The following is a 15,451-nucleotide window of genomic DNA, read 5'->3' as shown; positions in this document are numbered from 1 at the left end:
TTAGATTTGGATATACCTCATTTTGGACTTATAACGTGGAATGATTCGTAAAAATAGATGGATGGAATGGATGAAATACGTACATCATGTTAGGCCCACGTAGCACCGACCATCAGCCATTGTGGTGTCTGGCCAGTGGTCGGTGTTTTGTGGGGCCCACCATGATATGTGTTTCATCCATGCCGTCCACCACTAAAACTTCCTGAGAGCCACAAAAGTTTCGGATAAAGCTGATATATATAGTTTCCCTCCATCAAAGTATGTTTTACCTAATTAACGGAATAACCATTACAGTCGGCCCCGGGACGTTTTTAATGGTGGAAATTCAATGACTACTGTTTTCCCATGGTGTGGTCCACCTGAGATTTATATTTAACTAATTTCTGTGATTAAAGCTAAAATTATCTTTCAAAATGGATGGACGGAGCGGATAAAACACATACATCATGGTGGGGTCCACATAGCATCGACTACTAGTCACATGGCTGGTGGCAGCGTCACTAGCCAAACCGCGTCCAGGCATCTATCACTGTAGTCTCTCCGTTAGTAAATTAAGTATACGGAGAGCTCCATTTGCTAAGGACTCAAAAATCAAAATCCATGGCGGCTTCTTCTTCATCTGAAACCCTTCCACCCGACGCGGCGGACGGAAAATTATCCATCTCTCTGTACACAGATCGAGTCTGGAGAAGATTCCTCAGCTTCCTTCCTCAACCGTCAGATTCGAACCTTCTAACCAGGATCTGGAACCTCTGCTACCTCCGTCGCATCCCGGCCGTCCGATCTCGGAGGAGGAAACCGGGTCTACCTCTTCCATTGCTTTCGAGAACGTCTCTCAAATCTTCTTCTGCGTAAGTTCTTCCATTAGATGATATTTACACATTTTTGATATACACACATACATTTCTCTTTTGGTTAGGTCATATCATTCATTGAAATGTGTCTGTATCTATCAAAAAAGGGGTGTCAATGTAATTTTCCGAAAGAGGTTAAACATAGTATTGTTTGGTATGGTGGCAGAGTTCTAGGATCGATACACACGCACATGGGCACTGTGCACTTTGTAAGCCTGAAGCTCAATCCAAACCGTCCAAATTGCTGGTATTCTTGTCATTGGTGGTTCTAAGTAATTGTATTGGTGGGCATCAAATCAATTGGATGGTTGTTCTGAAATGGTTTCAATGGTTAAATACGAGAAAAGTGTATGTCGAGTATTTTAATCTTACGACTGAGTTGATTTTCTACTTCTGCTTTGTAGATTTCAAACATATCGCTTAATAAAGAGTATTTATAGCAAACCCATACCACCTACATGGCAGACACTTGACGCTTAGGTGTCTGGTGTCTGCCAACGTTACAAAGAGTTGTCATGTGAACGGTCACTATACTGTTTCACCAACGTGCTTCCCAAACCCAAAAGAATCAGTCAACTCAGAAAACAAAAAGGAAAAAAAAAAACAAGGTAGACTAGGTTTTATTATTATTATTATTATTATTATTATTATTTATTAAAAAAAAAAAAAAAAAAAAAAAACTAACATTGGTTCCATAAAGGATTGACCGCTGATGAAAGATCGCCTTGATCAGATGACCCTAATCGTCTGATCTATGAGCTTTTCCTGATTGAATGTGAACTGCTGCAAGCATTTGCCTCTTAGTGCCCATTTGTGCACAATAAATTTAGGTACTTACAATCATCTAATCAGCATGCCGTGTTGTCTATGGCCCATTCACATAATCACAGTGGGACGTACCTTCCTCCAGTTTCATTAGGAACACCATAGGGCGTGGTTTCTGTTTACCCAGGTGCATCAAATCATCATTCCCAGCAATACAGTTATGATCATCTGATCAGTGTGCTTTTGGGTCTATGGTCCATTCACATAATTACAGTGGGGTACACCTCTTGTTTCGTTAGGAACACCACAGGGCGTCGTTTCTGTCCATCTAGGCGCACCACATCATCATTCCCGGCAATGTAGTTAAGTTTTTTTGGGGTTTGAATGTTACTAAATTTGCACTGAGCAGAGTTGCCATTGGATTTGGCATAAATGGACGTTGCGCTCATTTTAGCCTTTGAAGAAAGAACCCACTTGAAGAAAGAACCCACTTGCTATCTTGTGTCGGTTTGATGGACTTTCCCCATTTGACTCAATCTGGAGTGGGGTTTCTACACTTTCCAGACGAACGCTCTTTTCGAAGAAAGTGGGCACCATTAAAAAACACAAAATTTCCACTTGTGCCCTTCTCTAGGTGGCACTTTAGCCATTTTGTGGAGGAGAAATCCTGATTATAATCTCAGATAAATGTTTTTTCTCCCTAGCCATGACTCTGGGGAGTAATCCACGGGGTCTGGATGACCTTTGGGCTTTGTCATGTGAGACCTAAACTAAGTTTGACTGGTGATTGGGCTTGAAAATCCAGGTTCATGCCTGATCTAGTGATCTAAACACCTAGCATAAATTCGCTCCTAAGTAGGCTGGACCTACCACCCTCCTTAAATTATGGATATAACAGAATGAATGTACTCCCTAATATACACCATACCAAGGAATTATTAAATACGAACACAACATAAAGGGGTCTTCTAACGGTCCACCATAGAGGATGTAGATTGCGTCCAACAAGGGCCAGCTCACACCCCGTCCAGTGCCATTGAAAAAAGTGCCATGCAAGCATGTTAGGCAACGAGTTCCACAATGAAAAGTAAAGATTCCCCCACATGAAATGGGGATTTTGCTCTTTTCATTGTGGGCCCATGCTTAGCATGTACAAGTGGCACTTTTTAATTGGCGGGGTGCATGCTGGCACCTCTTAGACGCAATCTGCGTACCACTATAGATAGGTTTGTTCCAAAAATTTCAATGATTGGATGATCCTAGCTGTGGTTAAGGAAATCATTAATTCTCCTAGTTTAGTGGGCAAAATTAGACGGCTTCGATCGCCCAATCATTTTAACTTTGGTCCACACCTCGTCCACTATGGAGCCTTCAATAGGTAGTCTCGATCAGTGTTCGAAGTATCGGTATCGCTACAAGTTTCGTTGGCTGAACCATCCCATCCATCCCATCTAACCATCCAATCATCCATGCAACCTACCATCCAAACATCCATCGATATTGTAGAATATCGATGACTCACAATATTTTGTCAAGAAATAATTGACAATTGGAAATGAAACGAAAGATTGTAGTCTTGATATTGAGCATGTTGTGATAACGATAATATTGAAATATTATCAATATTAGCAACGACAAAGTGAAAACTGCACTCAACAATGTGCTCATAAAAAAAATTTGAAATATATATATTTTTTTGTTTTTTTTATAAACAAACTTTTCATGATATCTCTACATTGGCGATATTATTGAAATATCTCCGATACACTTGTGATACAAGTGTCACCTATAATTTACATAGTAAAAAATATTGGCGATAGATTGGTGATATCGATACATTGGCAATACAAGCAACGCCTGGAATTTACATAATTGAAAATATTGGCGATATTGATACGTTGGTGATACTTAGCGATACATTGCTGATGCCTGGAATTTCTAATATCACCGGTGTTATTGGTATCGCCAAGCTGGAGATAATGACAATATCGGAGATAATTCAAACAATGGTCTCGATTGAAGTACATGTATTTTCATAAGTGCTGGATGCCTTATGTACCATACTCTGCCAGAGTATGGTATGGTTTCTCATAGGTCCTTTTTCTATTGCTAGACTGCCACTCTTTACTTGAGACCCTTGTGTATTTGCAGGGGTATGACTGAAGCATCCATGATTTTTGATACTTTAGAGGATATTTTGGAGCACATCCTGTCAAGTCTGCATGGTATCCAGAAGAGTCTACTTTTTTGGCAGTCACGGGCGGAGGTTCTTGTCACCCTTGCTTAATATCATACTCTATCAGAGTAAATAGTTTCCTTTGATAAATTGAGGTCAATTCAAATCCACTGTCGTCTATTGTCAGGGAACAGATGCCCAAAAGCTATACTTCATGGTCTTTGAAAGAGGGCCAAGGGCTTTTATCAATGGAACAGTTCAGCTGATACGTGGATATTCTACAGAGGACTCTACCATGGAACATCTCAGTCATTCTGCAGCTGCTACGATAACTGAAAGAATTGCCATCTTAACACGTCTACAAAAGTGCCTGGCTACTTTTCTTGCGCAGGTTTGCTTGAATCTATCTTGTAGATGGCAGATGTGGTATGTGATGGAGCTTTGTCTTTTATCATGGGCATCTTAGAGTTTCCTTTTTGGCTTGTCTTGCAAACATGCATGGTTGGACCTTCTAATCTTCTTCATCTTCATTCTTCTTATTCTACTTTTTTAGACTATTACTTCTTTCTTGTAGATTTTTGTTGAATTAATTTTAATCTTTTGATTATTCTTCAATCATGTTTATCTTATGACCTATCTAAAGTCCGGCCCACTCTTTGGGGTTTGATTTGAGCTGGATGTGTGCACTATGTATACTCTTTCCGATTGCTTTGACAAGCAACAATCACACTCTGCCATAGTATTCAAAATGGCTGGTATCCTTTCACGTCCTTGCTGGAGGAAAATTGATGCCTTTGCATGGAGCATATCCAATCCACCATGTGAAGTAGGAATAACCAAAGTATGGCCTATTTTAGTTCAATGGCCCAGATCCCATATGTTTGTACCACATGTGTCCAAATTTGGCATAGGATCCTTTTGCATATATCAAAAAGAAGAAGTGCCCGATTAATATGTACTGACCTTGTTTTATGAAATCTTTCATTGAAATAATTATTATTTCCAGAATGAATGCACTATTTTTCCTAAAATCAACACAAGGCCCCAGGCCCTGACGGTTTCCGTTAACCTTCTTCTAGGTTTTCTGGGAGATGGTGAAAGCCTGATTTGATCAACATTATATGGGAATTCTTCTCTTTTGATTGCCTTCCCTCGGAAATGGGTCACACCTTTATAACCATCATCCCAAAGGTGGAGGGGGCCGAAAGCTTGAAAGATTTCAGGTCTATCAATCTTATAGCAGCCCATACAAAGTATTATTGAAAATTCTAGCTCTGAGGCTACAGTTGTTTCTGCCTAAAGTCATATCATAGCCATAACATTTGTAGCTGGTAGACAAATATTGGATGGTGCATTGGTTGCTCACGAATGCCTCGATTTTTACTACTGTGTCGGCAAGAAAGGTCTTGTGTGCAAACTTGATCTCGAAAAAGCTTAAGATTATGTTGATTGGAAGTTCCTCGATTACATGGTCCATCATTTGGGTTTTGGGATTTAGTGGAGGAAATGGATCCAGGCATGTTTCTCTTCCACAAAATTTTCCGTTATGCTTAATGGGTCCTCATTTGGTTTCTTTTGGAGCTCAAGAGGGATTTAGAAGGGTGACCTCCTATCTCCGTTTCTGTTTGTTATCATTGCAGAGGCTTGAAGTAGAATGCTTAAAATGGGCCAGGAGGTCAATCTGGTTGAATCTTTAAGGTGGTAAATATTCATTTTAAGGTGACCACCTTCAGTTTGCTGATGACACCCTTATTTTTTGTGATGCAAATGCTACTATGGTCGACAACCTTTGGGAAATTATCCCCTGTTTTGAGGCTGCTTCGGGGCCTATGGTTAATATCTACAAAAGTGTTATCAATGGGATACACTTGCTGGAGGAGGAAGCTATGAGTTTGGCCGAGTCTTTTGGCTGCTGGTTGGGCTCTCTTCCTGCGTCGTATCTTGGTCCTCCACTTTGTGTCGGCAAACCTTCTCTTCATTTATGGGATAAAGTTGTTGAGAGAATGGAGTGGAAATTGTTAGGCATCTTATTCTAGGAGGAAGGATGATGTTAATCAAATTAGTTCTCTCCAATTTTCCATTATAACTCATGTCTATCTTCAAATGCTCTGCTTCGGTTCTCACAAAAATTGAAAAGATGAGATGCAATTTTCTTTGGCAAGGCGCAACTGATAATGGCAAGTTTCATCTTCTCAATTGGAAGTTTGCAAACCGATTGGGGAAGGTGGCATGGGTATTAGATGGCTTGACAACTTTAATACAACGCTTTTGGAAATGAAGAGGACAGCATGTGGAAAGTCATTATCGCCAGGAAATATAGCCTAGATGGTTTGGGCTGGAGTACCAAAGCTTCATTTCTCTACAGATCCTCTCACATATAGAAAGAGATCGCTAAACTCTTTGCCAGAGTTTTTTAAGGTATTGGCTTCTCCTTGGGGGATGGTTCTCATATAAGGCTTTGGGATGACGTTTGGTTAGGAGCCTCTCCTCTTATATTGGATTTTCCTAGACTGGCTACCCTGGCTCCCTCTTCAGATTTGACAATAGCCCAATGTTTTTCTGGGATGGGTGATAGAGGGTCTTGGAATCCTCTGTGTAGGCCCAACCTATCAGACGAGGAGGTGAATGAGCTCCTGCGTCTGCTTGATCGGCTGCAAGGTATTTGCCCATCGCTTGATGCTATAGGCTTAATGATTTAGAAGCTCAACAAATTTGGATCCTTCTTGGTAAAATCCTTATTCTTCATGGTTAGCCGGCACCACTCGGATGCTAGTCAAGCCATCACGGGCCGAATATGGAATTATGGTTCACCTCCTAAATTTGCTGCTTTTGGATGGTTAGTTGGCAGGTAAAGGGTTCTAACCATTGACAACCTTTTTAAAAGGGGAATCCAGCTTCTGAACATTTGCCGTCTTTATATGGCTCAAGCTGAAGATATGAACCACCTATTCATTCACTGATCTTTCTCATGGAAAATCTGGTCAGCCATTCTGGAAGCCTTCGGCGCTCAGTGGGATATGCCAAGTGTTCCAATGCGGCATGACAGATCCCCAGCTAAGTTGTCCAAGTCAAGGTGGTATCTGGCCCATCTTGCAACATGCTGGGCCATTTGGGCTGAAAGGAATGATTGCGTCTTCAGGAATCAGTCTTCTTCTGTTTCGGTTGTCAATAGTAGGGTAGCTATGTATATAAAAGAATGGGCTCCTTAAGGTTTGGCCTGTTCGGCTGTTTTTCTTTCTTGTCTTTCGTTTTCTTTGTTGTAGCCTGCGGCTTGTATTCCTCTTTTTCTTTTTGCTGTAGGGCTTTTTGAATAATATGGATCACTTCTAAAAAAAATAAAAAATAAATCAACAAAAGTAATAATTGTTTACAACATTGAAAAAATAAAGAATAAATTGATGAAACAAATCACAATGCAATTCACTTTATTTTGATTATTAAACAGTCACTTTTTATTCGACAATTCTTCAATCTTGTCTTTGTTTTTTCCATGATCTGTGTAATGCTTCTCCTGCGGGATCAGTTGTGTTTGCTATAAAATTTTATGAAATATATTTCTTTTTCAAAATTCTTGTATACCCGTTAGTTGTGAGGAATATAGGGCCTTGGTGCATAAAGATGTGTAGTATCCTGATGGAGGCTTGCGAACTTGATGGAAGAAATTCAGGCCGATAGATATAGATTGGGGGTCACTCAGAAGAAGAAGAACAAGGAGAAGCGTAGTATCTTAATGTGCCCATTTCTTACAAGTGGGGTACATTGTTTGGTGAACTAGACTGTTGATCTGATGAGCCCACCGTGGATGGAGGATCCCCAAGAGTCCTCCATATTGGAATATCCTAGACATCCAATCCTTGTCTGTTCTTTTTTTTTTTTTTTCTCTCTCTTTTTCCTGATCTGTTGCTATATTTCTTCTAACCATCTATCTGTAGGCCATTGATAGGAGTATTAGGATTGTGAAATGTGTGGCAGTTTAAGGGACATTCCCCATCCATGGTGGGGCCACTGTCCAGAACACTAAACCATCATCCCGACAGGCCACATGTACCGAGTATTGACTGGGTTCATTACGGCACCATACATGTCCTGATGCATCAGGACCCTATAATTTGTCTCAAATAATTCAGCAACTTCAGTGACGTATTCTTCCAGTATGTGTTCATATATATACATGCAAATTAGTTGACATTTTTCTTCTAGTTCTGCAAATTCAATTAATAACTAGTTATTCTTGTAGGTTTATATGGAGGTTCACAAATTCGGGGAAGTTTTGGATAAGGATCCTCACAAGTCATTGCCATCACTATTGATGACCATCAATGACTTATTTTCAAAATTGGAAGCATCAATTGGCCATCCATATGAGATTTTTAAGGTATTATCTGTTTGCAATGTTGCTTTCTTCTTCATTGATGAAAAAAAAGACCTTTTATTATTCTTAACTCTACTGTTTAATATATTAATAAGGGTAGATTCATGTATGCACCATTGATAAATTGTGGTTGAGATTAGAATGGGAAGATCCATTGGTAGAGGGGATGGAAAAATTTCAAGTAATATGCTCTCCTCCGGTGGATTCAGGAACATGAAACCATCATTAATCCCTCTGCTAGGCAGAATGGGTAATAGAATATAATTGAATAGCTGGTCTCTCAGCTGCTAATGCGTCTAAACCTGTCTCCAGGTTGAGTTTCAATGGAATGAATCTTTATGCTTACCAATCAAAGCTCACTTCATCTAAAAATATTTTTATCTATCTTTCCTGGCTGTCGAGTTACCATAATAAAAGGTAGTCTTTGCTTCCATCTCCTTTGGTCGCCTTACTGATCAGTGAAAGGGACCACTGTTCCAACTTGAAATCGATTCACTCAGGCTGCCCCTTAACACACATTAACACCAAATAATGCAAACAAGTGAGTCCAAAGAGCCATGGCTGCCTGCTGGACAATGAAGAAACAAATGTCGGATAGATTCTTCGTTGCATTTGCACATGACTCATCTATTTGGCCATTGGAGACCTCTATGTTGAAGATGATCTTCTGTTGGGATCTTGTCTTGAATCACTGCCCAAACAAACATTGCCACCCAAGGAGCTTCTCTTTGCCACACCAACGATGGAGAACATTCTATGTTGAGGTCCACTCCGAGTGACTCAGGACAATACCTGTTGAAGTTCTGATACCAAAATTGATGTGGTACAAAGAGACATTTGGACCTGGAATTGAAATAGGTGAGGAATGATAGATTGCACGCACTGAATTTTGGAATCCGAAGTTTATCCAAAACTCTAGGGGCCTGTTTGGTTTTCCGATTTCCTTTGAAATGCGAAGTAAATGAGCCATCATATCATTTCCCGGTGTTCGTTTAAACAGGAATTATGGCTTGTAAATTGAGAGTAAAATACACTTGTAACTGATTGCTATGCTATAGTTGGATCTCAAGTGCTGCGGAATCCTCCATGCTGCAGTACTATGCTTGAGGGTGAGGTTGAAGAGTTTGCAAGTCTTTTTGAGTGTCTCCAAAATCATATGCCACTTAAAGATGAAAGAGAGTATTGTATGGAGGAAGGATAAACCGGGGAGGTTTTCGGTGCAGTCCTTTTATGAAGTCCTATTGCGCAATGATAGGAATGCTTCTTGCGGTCACACGGCTTTTGTTTGGCATTACGGAGCTCCCCCTAAGGTCGCTGTTTGGTTGGCTTGTCGGTTAAGGGAAAGTCCTAGCTAGTGATAATCTTCGAAAGAGGGCTATGATCCTCCCGAATGTTTGAGCTATGTGTATGGTGGTGCAGAGTCTATCAACCATCTTTTCATACATTGCCTGTATGTTACACGGGTTTGGAACAATATCATTGGCCTTTTTGGTTCATCTTGGGTCATGCTGGAATCAGTGAAGGAGCTTCTTCTTGCTTGGCATGGTGTCCACCTTGAGAGAAAATCTTGGTCCATGTGGCATATGGTTTTGTTGGCCGTCCTTTGGGTCATTTGGGGGGAATGGAATGGCAGGTGCTTCTGAAATGATACTTGTGAGGAAGCAAAAGTTATTTTCAGGGTCAAGAATCTTGTTTTCGAGTGGACATCTTGTACAGGTTCAGTACAAGATTGTAATTTCTCTTTCTTGCCCAAGTTGTAATTCTTTGCGCTTCTTGGTGCCTTCTCAATAAATTGATTTGTTAATCCTCAAAAAAGAAGAAGAAGAAGAAGAAGAAGAAAAGAAAAGAAAAGAAAATTGGTAAAGTAAATTGTAATCACCACATTTTCGCACTAAAACTACCGGTTTTTATAAGGGTTTTTGAGTGAAACAAACAATGTAGCAAAATCATCATTGCAGTCAAATGTAAGTGATGTCATCACACAATTACAAGAGTAAATAATTGTTACCCATTTACAAACATTTACCATTGTAAGATGTAATTTGCAAAAAATTGAAAACAGATTAAGGACCATTTGAAGGACTCTAGCAGTTTTCTAAGGAGTCACACCACTAGAAGGAAAAAGGAAGAATCACCCTCCTCACATATTCCAATCACTGGAAGCAGAAATTTCTGAATTCTGTTGAGACATGTCTATTCAATGAGCATATCCTCATATTTATAGCCTTTCTAGAATAAATTTCCAAATCTAACTATTCCACTAATTAGTTTTGTTCCTAAACAAGTTTAAAGACTAAAAACTGAAGCTTACTACCAGTTTGATTGTGCTAGATAGCTAAGTAAAAATAGCAATTATTTGTAACCAACTAACCATCCAACCCATGTGTGCATGTGCATGAACAGGGCACACATGTGAATAGTTCACGGATTAACAATGCACTCTTTTGTGGTCCATAACCTGATTGGACTACCTGTAGGAGCCACCCATCTGTTCCGATCACTTGTGGCTGTGTGGCCCACAAATGTGATCTGCTCACTTGTGGGGCCCACCTCTTTGATTTGAGATGCAGTGTTGGGCTGATTGCATTTGGAGCCTGGGTCCAAGCCTGTTTACGACCTAGGGCCTGTTTGATTTTCAATTTACGTAGTAAATGGATTGTAAATCAATAATTATTACTTTTTACATGTGATCGGAAGAGAAGGATTTATGCTGTAATTGGGCCTTGAAAACTGTGTAAAATACATGGAAATTGGATGGAATTGTACTTGTAAAATCTGTGGGGCCCACCATTATGTATATGTCTAATCGACATCGTCCATCTATTCTAGTGCTTATTTTATGGCATGATCCAAAAAATGAAGAAGATCTAAAAGTTCAAGCAGACCACACCACAGGAAAAAATGGAGAATTGAATGCCTACCATTGTTGGTTAAAATGAGCCTAGGGCCCCACAGATATGTGTACCTATCATCCAACCTGTTCATCACTTCACACAGACATATATGAAGGGAAATCATAAATATCAGCTTCATCCAAAACTTCTGTGGTCCACAAGAAGAATTGAATAGTAAGCATTCAATTCCTCTTGATTCCTATAAAATGGTCCACTTGAGCATTGGATCTGCCTCATTTTTTGGGTCTGCCCTAGAATGAGTGGGAAAAACAGATGGATGGCATGGATCAAACGTATACATGATAGTGGGCCTCATGGATAATTAGTAGATGAAAATCTTGTTTTCTCTGTTTCCAACAGTAACTTTCTGAGCAAGTTTGCTCTCAACATCACGTCAAATCACGATACAACTGTATATCCAAAGGCAGTGTTCGAAGTATTGGTATCGCTACAAGTTTCGTTGGCTAGGGATACGGAAAGAATATCGATATTGCCAATAATATTGCTGATAATTAGAAATGTGGGGAAATATGGGAAAAACAATTGAATTTTTATTGGAACTTCAGGAGATGCTAAAATACACATATTTGCATACTTAGGAATAAAAAAATTGTAAAAAGAATGCATACATAATTGGTTTCCATTTAATGGGGACCTAAAAGCATGTGCCGTCATAACAAATCAATCTAACCATCCCATCCATCTCATCTAACCATCCAACCATCCATCCAACCTTCCATCTAAACATCCATTGATATTGTAGAATATCGATAACACGATGTTTTACCATGAAATCATCAACAACTAGAAAGGAAATGAAAGATTGTGGTCTCGATATTGCTCATCTCGCGATAACGATAATATCGAGATATTATCGATATTATCAATGACAAATTGAACACTGCATAAACCATGTGGCCATAAAAAAAATTTGAAATGAAAATTTTTAAATAAACAAAATTTTGGTGATATCGATACGTTGGCGGTATTTTTGAAATATCGTTGATAGACTTGTGATACAAGTGTCGCCTAGAATTTACACAGTCGAAAATATTGGCGATACATGGGCGATATTGATGCATTAGCAATACAAGTGACAATTGGAATTTACACAATTGAAAATATTGGTGATTAGATTAGCTATATCGATACGTTGGCGATACTTAGCGATATATTGTTGATACCTGGAATTTTTTAATACTACCGGTGTTATTGGTATCATTACCAGTGTTATCGGTATCATCGAGCTAGAGATAAAGATAATATCGGAGATATTTCGATAATATTAGGGATAATTCAAACAATGTCCAAAGGTAAGTAATAAATGCCCATTTAAATCCATTTACATGCTATTTACGGTGTAAATCGGAAATCAAACATGCCCTTAATGTTTTAGGCTGATTAATAAACAGGCGAGGTCCAGGCTTGATTTTGAGACCCGTATTAGCTGGCCTATTATTAGCACATTGCCATCCCTATTTGCTGTACTGCCAAATGCAACCTAACTATGCAAAATAACATCATGTCCTGCTATATTTTCTTCTTGTCATTTGTTTTATTTCTTCTCTATTGCAATAGATGATCTTCTCTATTTAGTGGCTGTGCAGAGTGATTATTCTGCTTTTGTGGATGGGAACAACACATTCTCGCTTCAGTTTGAGAAACTGCCAGAGATTGACCAGGAAAGGTCACAGTGGACAGATTGTGAAATAAGAGATGCCATCAATTTGATTTATCAAAATCTCAACAGTTTTGACTCTTACCTGTCACTACTTGTAGGTGAAGTTTTCAGTTTTATGTTGTCTGGATTTCTTTTTCAGTTTTACAAAGTTGGGAACAACGTTTACATTTTGATATCTGTTACTTTTTCTCATTTTATTTGCTCTATGAAACGTTTTTCTTTGTAAGAAAATAAGCGAAAGTGTTAGTAGGACCACTTTGTCTTTTTTGTTACTTTTTTCCTGTGTGGTCATATGCGATCGCATATGCCATTCTGGGAGCATATACCGCATATGCCATAGTGGCATATGCGATTTTATTAACATTGGGCATTATGCGATTATGAGATTGCATATGCAATTATGCCATTGCTTATGTGATAATATATATATATATATATATATATTTTGGGGGCTGTGTGATGGCATATGCGATTGTGCAATCACATATGCACATGGCCCCCTTGGGTCGCATGCAATCGCTTATGCTAATTGACAACATTGTTTTTTTTTTTTTCACTTTATGTCAAAGTTTGCCGAAAATATCTGGACCATAAGCAGCAGGACCTCTGTATTTCTTACGTAAAGTTCTTTCAATCTACGTTAGCTTCACACATAAAAAAGGGGCCTATACTTGCATATGCATCCCCTTTTATTCTAGTTTAAGTGCTCCATCGTTCCAGTTATAAATTGTCTTTATCTCATAATATTATATGGTATCATTTATGTTTTGATAGGGAAGCTCACTGTTGGAGGTGAGGGCTTGCTTGTTTTCAATATCTCCACTGTACATGTGCTTCACATTTAGAATAATCAGAACAATTGATCTGGGAACACGAGACTATCTTAGCTGTCACATTAGCAGCCTGAAAGTGGGTGGTTAAGGAGACTTATAGCAAAAGAATGAGCAGTGGTCCATATAAAATGGTAAAAGAATTACACCAATTGGAATCATGATGTAGGATGATGCAAAACCAACTATGTGACCGAGATTTAACTTAAAATCAAAGGAATAAATAAAATTATCAAACTAAAGTGTGATGTACATACAAACAACATGAAGCCCAAGAGATGACAGGTATGATTCGAGGCCAAATCATAGTCATTAGCCATTTGACTGAAAAAAACACTCAGAGAATTGGGCCCAAGGAAGATAAAGATCTTCCTACTAGCATAGAGTAATCTGGGTTCAATAGGTGAAAGTTTGATGTTTCTTGGGTTGGACTAAGGTAGTTCCAAAGCAAAAATCTTGAGATCTAGGAATATTAAACACAAACGGCCAAAACTGAGTTGCCTATTGTGGACAAAGGAACACAACTGACTCAAAATCAGATCAAGCGGGCCCCACACGTATGTGTGACAGTCAAATGGGTGGCCGTACGGTCACATGTGTGGGTTGATCGTGTGGTCCACGCACAGGTAGTGTCCGTTAATAATGGAAGATGGGTTTAGGTGGCCCGTAGGATCAAGTAAAATCAGATCCAAGTGAAAACAACAAAAAGATCTTACCTTAGGATTGAAGATTCAAAGAGACCTACCACCTACGATTCATCAAGCATGAAGTAGAAGAGGAATGATCTTAGGGACGAAGGATGGAGTGACTTCCTACCATCTAGGCTTCTATTCAAAAATCTAGCCTTCACAACAATGAAGGAAGAAGAAGAGGACTCCTACAAAGCCTCCTCGAGATTTTCTCCAAACTCACATTAGGGATGGATGTCCACACCCCACTTGCTTTATATTATTCTAAAAGTTATTGAAACGACAATTTTGCCCCTTTAGTAACAAAAGCAAAATACCCATTATGTCTTAAAAGGAAAAAAAGTCTAATCTGCCCTAACAAATAGATGTCCATTGTCCAATCACAAACTAAAATGTCCAAATCATCAAATAACATAAAAGAACTAACTAACAAAAGGGTCCAACATAATCCAACCATCGGATGGCCCATGATGGGACACAAGATGATCCAATAGATGGACGATCATGTAGACCATGATCAACGGTGTGATGGTCTCCAAATATGATCCATACTATCCATGCTTTTTTAATGCTCGCCGATGGCCACTGGTGATCACCATCACTCGCCTAGCCAAAGTGAAAGTGCCGATGTAGCCTGTCGACACCTACGTCTCTAATATGTAAGGAGTGGTGGTGTGATGTCTGCATCAAATCACCGTCATTTTTGGGATGTGCCTTGTTGACATGGGGTCCACCAGATACTGGACATGTGCCACATGCTCAATGAAGATGTAGGATTTGAGCAGGTATCCATTTCCAAGGAGGCTTAGGAATATTCATTTCTTTTCATGAAGGATGATTTAATTGTTTATGCTTTCACTGCAATTGCAAAAACTATGCATTGGGAGGCTCACAATGTCATTTTGGGATTTTCAGCTTTTCACTTGTACACACTATAGAACTTTAAGGGTGTCCAGTAAGTTTCATCTCTATCTTTAAAATGTTGGAGCCGAGAGTGATGATGAATCCAGATAGTTGTCCCGAGTCCGACGCCCCACTCATCAATTGGGATGGCCTTGAAATCTCCCATATTTTAAGATCCTGATTTCCCGAACCTTCAATCTTTGGCTGACAAATAGACAGTTAAGAAAAGAAACATACAGCAACAGTCCACATTCAGCTGCAAATAGGCCAATGATAGCAGAGTTCAG

The 15,451-nt window shown here is 39.3% G+C and overlaps 1 protein-coding gene across 2 annotated transcripts in view; it reads left to right on the top strand.

Annotated features, from left to right (window-relative positions):
• Positions 1-535: 535 nt before the first annotated feature.
• The window catches only part of LOC131250949 (protein DGS1, mitochondrial), a 44,090-nt gene continuing 29,174 nt past the window's right edge, over positions 536-15,451 (top strand). Inside the window, exons 1-5 of one of the 2 annotated variants that reach the window (XM_058251374.1) lie at positions 536-851; positions 3,771-3,885; positions 3,983-4,186; positions 8,033-8,170; positions 12,669-12,836. In XM_058251374.1, the coding sequence (XP_058107357.1) occupies positions 601-851; positions 3,771-3,885; positions 3,983-4,186; positions 8,033-8,170; positions 12,669-12,836 (876 nt within the window). In that variant the 5' untranslated portion in view covers positions 536-600. The remainder of the gene's footprint in view (positions 852-3,770; positions 3,886-3,982; positions 4,187-8,032; positions 8,171-12,668; positions 12,837-15,451) is intronic. The other variant, XM_058251372.1, reaches the window with a different exon arrangement.

This window comes from Magnolia sinica, chromosome 7, assembly GCF_029962835.1.
Source record: "Magnolia sinica isolate HGM2019 chromosome 7, MsV1, whole genome shotgun sequence".
Classification (NCBI taxonomy): Eukaryota; Viridiplantae; Streptophyta; class Magnoliopsida; order Magnoliales; family Magnoliaceae; genus Magnolia; species Magnolia sinica.
Note: the sequence above shows the minus strand (reverse complement) of the source record. Positions and strands in the feature narration are given on the sequence as shown.